Source organism: Microtus oregoni, unplaced genomic scaffold (assembly GCF_018167655.1).
Source record: "Microtus oregoni isolate MIOR12 unplaced genomic scaffold, Mior012 000015F_ref0000493, whole genome shotgun sequence".
Classification (NCBI taxonomy): domain Eukaryota; kingdom Metazoa; phylum Chordata; class Mammalia; order Rodentia; family Cricetidae; genus Microtus; species Microtus oregoni.
Genome location: NW_024543074.1, coordinates 15,604,866 through 15,612,773, shown reverse-complemented (window position 1 = coordinate 15,612,773; position 7,908 = coordinate 15,604,866). Strand labels below are relative to the sequence as shown.

General features: G+C 43.8%; 1 protein-coding gene across 1 annotated transcript; it reads left to right on the top strand.

The window, feature by feature from the left end:
• The first annotated feature begins 639 nt into the window (after positions 1-639).
• Positions 640-6,690, top strand: LOC121456812 (schlafen family member 12-like). Its single transcript, XM_041665282.1, has 3 exons — positions 640-677; positions 2,485-3,539; positions 5,593-6,690. Exons 2-3 carry the CDS (start codon positions 2,525-2,527, stop codon positions 6,150-6,152), a joined length of 1,575 nt encoding a protein of 524 aa, XP_041521216.1. The 5' UTR covers positions 640-677; positions 2,485-2,524; the 3' UTR covers positions 6,153-6,690.
• Positions 6,691-7,908: the final 1,218 nt, after the last annotated feature.

The following is a 7,908-nucleotide window of genomic DNA, read 5'->3' as shown; positions in this document are numbered from 1 at the left end:
ATGGTGACCGGACAGGACAAACAGGATACAAGAACAAAGACTGTCAAACATGGTAAGACATATCAAACATTGCCAAGACATGGTAAGATAGTCATGAAAATTTTCTTGCCTCTAAAAATGGTCTGTCAATTACTCTAGGCCTTAGCCAAAGTTGGTTGCTCCACCATTGCAAATGAGACTTTGGGTGATTGCCCAGGTAGCCAGTTGTCTCTGTCATTTATTGCACATTTCAGAAGGTGCTTGATTGCACTCAAGTAATATTTTCTCCCTTCTCAGGTCTTCGATAGGGTTGAAGACTAGATAGCCATAACTACTTTTCTCTTATGACTTAGCCAAGCCATTTTTAATACAAGACTTAGACTCCTTAGGATAGAATAATTTTGAAACATTTAGCATATGTTTCTTGCTTGATATTGTTTATGCTGGTTGTAATTCTAATTTTTATACCTGATGTTTGTTCTTATTGTATATAGTTTTGGCTTAGGCTTAAAACCGTTTTATTTAAACAAAAGGGGAAAGTACTGTAGGAACTCTTTCTGTCAGCAGCCTTCAAGCTACCAGCCTGCTTGGGTGTGGCCTCTCATACCATAAATGCCCTTGTAAAGAGCTCACTTGCTCACTCGGTCCCGGCTGCTGCATTCGGTTCCTGTTCTCGTTTGTGGAGAGGACTGTGATCTGTGAGTCTACCCCTAAATAAATAACCCTTTATTATACTCGATTCTGAGCTAGTATTAGCATTATTTTATAGTGTCCATCTTCAGAGTGAGAGCAAATGCTTTCCTCTCTTTGTGATGGAGGGAGGGCTTTAAATTGCTGGGAGAGAACCCATTATGCTTGTTCTGAGGCCGGCTAGTGAGGCGAGAAGACGGAGGTCATGAGGGCTATGTATGGCAGACTTGTGTGACTCTCCAGAATCTCTTGAGGGTTCCCTATCCTCTTAGAGACCAGAGGGGAGGAGCTGCACTCTAGAGCCAGAAAGAAATCAGCCCCTATGGAACTTTGTAATTTAGAAGATGGGAACTTTGCTTTTCGACGGGAAATGCACAGTGCCAACCCAGAAGTGAAAGAGAAAGTGTGGTCTAGTCTTGGGGTGTTTGCTTCTGTTCCACAGAAAGCAGGTCCTTCCTCTCCTGGCCACTCTTTCTCTGCTTTCCTACCAACCTGCAATTATGGCAGAAGAAGGATATCTGAATATCATCCTTTTTTCCACCAAAAATAGCTGATTGGACACCCTGAGAAAATAACTCCAAACTCAACGCTATAATTTAAGAAGGAAAGTTGGGGGCTGGAGAGAGGCTCAGTGGTTAAGAGTATTGCCTGCTCTTCCAAAGGTTCTGAGTTCAATTCCCAGCAACCACATGGTGGCTCACAACCATCTGTAATGAGGTCTGGTGCCCTTTTCTGGCCTATCTATACATACAGATAGACTATTGTATACATAAAAAAAGTAAATATTTAAAAAAAAAAAGAAGGAAAGTTGGTAAATTAGACCCAGGGTTCCAGAACTTCAGTGAACTTTGCTTCTGTCATGGAATTTGGTGAGCTCTGCCTTGGTTTTTAAGGACTGTGTCCCAGATGTGTGCCTGAAAGTAGTGGGTGTAAACCATAGTCAGTTTTCAAAGCTGTGGTCTCAAACTGAATGGCCAGGGTTCCATGCTAGCACTTAGCTCCTCTGAAAGTTTACACAGGCTTTTTCTTTTGGACCACCAACTGTTGCCATTCATGTAGGCACCACCCCTACAGGTTCCATGGTGGACGGGAGACTGTGGTGGGTATGAGACAGGTACATGCAGAGAGAACTTGGATATAGAGTTTATTTACTGGGGGTGGGGGGAGAAGAAGAGAGAGATAAAGAGAAGAAAGAAGGGGAGAAGAGGGGAAGGGAGAGAGGCAGAAGATGCCTCTCCAGAAGAAGGGCAGGGGAGGAGGGGCCAGAGATACACTCCTCTCAGCAGAAAGGGGAGAATGGGAGTGGGTGGGGCTTGCCTCTTAAAGGGATAGGGTACCCAGGTGACAGGCCAGGCCAGCAATTTACTTTTACAACATTCCCACCTTTCACTTAAAAATAAAAAAAAAAAAAAGGTGGGGAGTTAGGCATGACAGGTTGAGGGGATTGGGTGTCCCTGGTGTCCTGAAACTGACTTTGTAAACCAAGCTGGCCTCGAATTCAGAAATCCTCCTGCCTCTGCCTTCCAAATGCTGGGGATAAAGGAATGTAACACCACTGCCCAGGACAATGGAGTTTCTTAATTTTAAACACTTTTTAAAAATTATATACAATCATGATAACAAATTTGAAATTTTACTAAGCATACAAGTTACTGTAGTCTGTTCAAAATGGTCCAATAGTCCCTAAACAAAACATCGGATCCGACCTTCACACTGACGCACCCAGAGCAGCTCAGGCGGCTGTGCTGTGCTCTGTAAAGCAGAGCCGGCTCTCACTGGTTGGCTCCGGCTCTAATGGCTCCGTCTGTTTTACAGGAAAGGATTTCATCCGGGAAAGAGAGCAAGCGCTCCGAAAATGAGCATCAGCGTTGACCAGGAGACGGACTATGCCGAACTGGTTCTGTCTGTAGGAGAAATCACACTGGGAGAGGAGAATAGGAAGACAATGAAAGATCCACAGCTGAGAAGGAGAGAGGCCCACAGTATCTCACAGGCTGTGTGCACTCTGCTGAATTCTGGAGGGGGCATGGTCAAGGCTCACATTAAGAATTCAAATTATAGCTTCAAAAGAGATGGAGTAGGACTGGATTTGGAAAATTCTTTTCGTGAACTTCTTCCATTTCCTCAGAAATACCTAGACTGCGTGCAGAACAAAGGGTACTTTTTAATTTTTGTGAAACCATGGATCCCGAATATCTCTGGTCAGCATGTCCTCACCTTGAAAACCAATTTGTATGTGAGAAATTTGTCAACTTCATATGAACTGAAAGGTCCTGATGCAGTGCAGTTCCTCAAAGCCAAGAAGGACTCTGAAGGGAGATCACGTTCAAGACAGAGCTTGCCTGGATCATGTGACTCTGATGAGTTACAGCACGGAAGTCTACACACATTTTTTAACAGAGAAGAGTTGACCCTGGAGGAGACATCCTGTTTTACTAAATCCAAACATACAGAAGTTAAAATGACCCCTAAAGAAAAGATTTTAGAGATTCTCCCTAAAACTGTGTCTGCATTCGCAAACACTGATGGGGGATATTTGTTCATTGATTTAAATGGAGGAAACCAGCAAATGGTTGGTATTGAAGGAGAGAAGAGCAATCTTGAGAATCTAGAGAGTGAAATAGAGAAGTGCATCCGAGAGCTGCCTCTTGGTCACTTCTGTGAGAAACAAGAGAAGATAAAGTACACATGCAAATTCATCCCAGTCCACAGACCAGGAGATGTGAGCTCATATGTGTGTGCACTCAGAGTAGAGAGATTCTGCTGTGCTGTGTTCGCTGAAGAGCCCGAGTCCTGGCGCGTGGAAGACAGCTGTGTGAAGAGATTTACCTCAGAGGAATGGGTCAAGCTCCAGATGGACACAACACGAGGTTGAGGAAGGGAGATTAACAATCATTTTACATTTGGCTTAGGGGGGTTGGAAGATTGCTTTCTTGATCTTGGGCAAATCAAACTCCTCAGGTATCAATAACTCATTTACTGTTCTCTTCTAGATACTATCCAGAGCTCACAACCTCCTGTTTCCTTCTGCCCACTTAGATTCCTTATGGAAAGTATGTTAGCTGCTTTTAGTAAGACTATGAGCTATTTCCTTCACAATGACCAAGTGTGACATGGCCTGCTTCTCCAGTGGTCAGGACTGAAGCAGGAAAAGGAAGGGGTCCAGCCTCATAATGCCCTTGAAGGGTCTTGTCAACTCTCTCAGGGAGTTAAGATGAGATTCCTGCCAAGAAACAGGCCAGGGCCAATTTGTAGCCCTACAATTTACAGTGGAATCCTGAAAGTGGTCTCCAGTCCTAGCCACACTGTCACGTCCGTTTCCATCAGAAAGCTGATCAGCAGAGCCTCTCAGGGACCCTGTCCTGTGTACTTCCTGAATTTCTGCCCCAGAGTTGCCTATCGAGTTCTCCCTGCCTCTTCCAGACTATATCTAGCTTCTTTGTCCAAATCCCTCCTACTGTGAAGGCTTCTGGAACCCACCCCAGGCTCCCACTGCACTGATCCCATTTCTCAGGGTCAACTTTCTGTGTCCCTCATCCTTCACTAACAGCGACAAATGCATTAGAAAACCAAGCAATGAAAAGGGAATGTCTCTTTGTTTGGGAATTTCAGTGTGCTAGCCCAGCATGTGGTGTCTCCATTGCTTTCGGACCTGTGGTAACCTGTGCTCCTTTTCAGAACATCAGAACCCCGCCATCTAATCTTTTCCTTAGTCTTTGTTTAACTCTTTTATTCCGTTCACCCTTTTCTTAGAAGTTCCTCCTTTGTCTCACATTTGCATGTGGAATAAAACTCAGAACGTTTTCTGAAGGAGAGACACATTCTGGCGTTCATCTCACTTGGAATGAAAGGCCTCACTTGAAACTCACACCAGAAATTCTGCAGTCTCTGAAAATGCGGGCGTCCTCAGCTTCTTCCGAAGCTCACTGCTTTACCACCCTTCATTCCTTCAGGATTGAATAGCTCTTAAAAGAAGCCACATTTGGGGACATTTCATAGGTGATAGGGTGGTTGCCTAGCATCCAGGAAATCCTGGTTTCTATCTCTAGTGTTACATAGAATCATGACCTGCTCACGGTGGTGCACTTGTGGCCCAAGCTCCACAGAGTGGGTTGTGACCAGCATGGTCTAAATGAATCCTTCTCTCAATTTTAAAAAGCACAAAATGAAACAGACCCGCTTTATTATTAATACATTCAATTACTCTTAGTGCGCTTTTTGCTGTTATGTTTTCTGTAGTGTAGAGAACTTCACTATCACCAAAACTTAGTTTTGCAAATTGAATTTGACCTCAAAATCTAACCTCGCTATCTAACCCCATTTTCTCTGAGGAAAACACAGTTCAGCTGAGACTTTTAACACATGTTGTACTAGTTGATAAACAGCATGGCATATGGGAAATTTAAAATTACCTTTAATGTCTTCTCAGAATTTTCCAAGCTCACCAGGGTAGCCTGGCTACCTTGTGTTCTCCTCTGATGCATTCTTTCCCCATCCGTGGAACTCTGGGAATGTGCTCTGCTCCCTCCTTTGCTCTGTGGAGCCGTCCTGTGTCTCCTCGCTTTCCTCCTGTCTCATCACCTCTTTGGTGTTTCCTGATGCCTGACTTTCCTGTCTTCAGCACTAGGTCTGTCCTTTGCTCCCCTGACTCTTCTCAATAATGGAGTTGCCCAGAGCAGGGTCCTGATGCACCATGTAATAGAAAAGGCGGGAATGTGAGTGTATATCTGTTTTCATGATTCTCTCTTGTCAGAACCTGAGTCTATAAGTCTGCCTTGCACCTGCCCCTTCTGCTCTTGAATTATTCTTTGGTGTCTTGTGTGTTCACCTACTGGTGATATGAAGAGGAGGACTCACAATGGCTCACATAGGACATTCTGGGCATTTTTATTTTTAATTTGGTATGTTTATTTATTTTTCTAGTGCTGTCTAGAGAGGTGACATGCTCTCCAGAAGACCTCCGCATGGAGCTGTGCTCAGAACATAAACGATTTGAGCAATTACTTCGTACAGAGCTGGGCTCACTTCGTCAAGGGACGCTGATCATCTCTGAGAGCTTGGCGTTAAGTCTGGGCTTACAGAAGAAGCAGGAAGTCATGTTGGATGTGCTTCATATTTCCCAGGACAGTCTCCTGACGCTGCACAGCTTTGTCCGGGGAGAGGGGGAACTGGAAGGCGACAGCTCCGTTCTGAGGGACCTGGGCACTAAGTTAAAGAACGATTATAAACAAACTGCACTAACTTTAAAGCAGAAGCTGGTAAATCTTGGCGGTTACACTGGGAAAATAGGTGTTGCGATAAAGATAACGTACTTGGGTCATAGGGCAGTGTCTCTATATGATTCAAGCTCGAGAATAAGTTACCCCAGAGAATATTATCTGACAACCAAGAGAGTAAGGGACTTAGAGAAGGCCCTTATTGAAGTATTAGGGACAGTTTACCGATGTAAAACTGTAGTGATCAGTTTACCTCTGAATTTTTAAACACATAGAAATAGATGTTTTACTTTTCGAGGATTGTCCTAAATCGTGTTTGAGACTGCTTGACATGGAAAGTGGACTATGGTGCAATGATATCTCATAATATGAGGTGAAAATATTCTCTGATTGTCAGGAGCCATTTCCCCCTAAAAGTATTGCAGGGACCATTGTCCTGGGGATGTTTGCAGAGAGCCCCACACCCCAACTATATTGGGAACTGTTTGTTGGCAGAGCCCACCCCACACCCAACTATCTTGAGAGCTATCTGTTAGCAGAACCTGCCCCACATTCCAACTATCTAGAGAACTGTTTGTGGTTGGAATCACAAAAGGAACGATTCTGCTTGCACAGAGAACACTAGGTGTGTGGACTCGTGACCTCCTGACCAAAGACTCATGACCTCGTGACCAAGTGTCGACTCGTGACCATTGCTGCCCCAGCAAGATCCCATGCCCCTGCCCCCTGCCCCCATCCCAAGCCAAATTCCTCATCCAAGGGCTATATAAGCCACAACCATTACGCTAATAAACGGAGACCTTGACAACAGATCTTGCTTGGCCTCGTTCCTCTTTCCCACCCATGTCTTTTAAGATAGCGCCTCTTCGGGAGCCTGGAATAACTGACCTGCCAGGCAGGTTACAACCCTAGACTAACTGACCCGCTGGGCGGTTACATCTGATTCTGTAAAAAAATGGAAATTGTATCCTTTAATAACTTCACAAAGTAGAAACCAAATTCTAGGAAAGGGATTGGCTGATAAAGAACACAACAATAAAACAGTGCTTTAAGAATGCGTCCCTCAACTGGGGATGGGGTCTGTGACTTTCATTTTAGAGTTTGGAGAATGGCCCATCCTTTTAATATTCATAGAGAAGTCCAGGATAGCCAGGGATATAAAAAGAGACCATGACTCAAAATAAATAAATAAAGACATACATAAATAATCAAAACACAAAAACGTGTCCAATCTGCATAGTCATTTATCTTGCTGAGGAAATGCATGGGGACTCAAATCATGGAAGACACTCTTCCTAGAGAAGTTAGTGAAGACAATGATGAAGAAGGCAGTGTAAGGCAACATTTGGTCACAGTGTTGCTGCTCAGCTGTGTGTGCTATTGCTGTTAAATCTGTGATTTGTATGTGACAACCCAAGGAGGACTTTCCACATATTCTAAATCACAGAGGCAAGGCTCAGGATATGCATAAAATAAATGGAGATGGCTTACAGCAGCAGGTAGTAAATATGGAGGTCTCCAAGAAAGTCAAAGTCACGAGAAAAGGAATACAATTGTTCATTGTGTATTAAAGAAAAGCAATATATCTGTTGATGTAAGGCTTCAAAAGGTCAACAGGTGTCAGGCATTAGGCCATGCACGTACTCTCTATGGGGCTATAGCATGAGCTCCAGTAACATCTTTGTAATATTGTTCCCTTTTGAAGTCTTGATAGTATAAGTCGATATTGTTCTTTACTGGTTGATGTGTTGTATGTTTTCCATTCCTGTTGTCATGTTGTTTGTGCTATAAATTAACACCTGTAAAAGTGTTACAGCATTGAGATTACATGGGAGTATTACATATTCATTTGGAAGGTTGGGGTTTCTTCATAAAGGGAGCAATGTCCTCGTTGTACATATTCATTTGTGAAGTGGTACCTGCTGAAACTTTTGATGGAGGTCATCAAAAGACGGGTTGACCATGACGAGAATTCCTGACAGGGCAGATGAACTGGGTGCACACATATGCCGTTGTTTGTTTG

Excerpts from the sequence above, each read along its gene's own strand:
- LOC121456812 (XM_041665282.1), top strand. The coding sequence starts at position 2,525 with ATGAGCATCAGCGTTGACCAGGAGACGGACTATGCCGAACTGGTTCTG. Across the intron at positions 3,540-5,592 it reads CCAGATGGACACAACACGAG|TGCTGTCTAGAGAGGTGACA; the intron begins GTTGAGGAAGGG and ends TTATTTTTCTAG.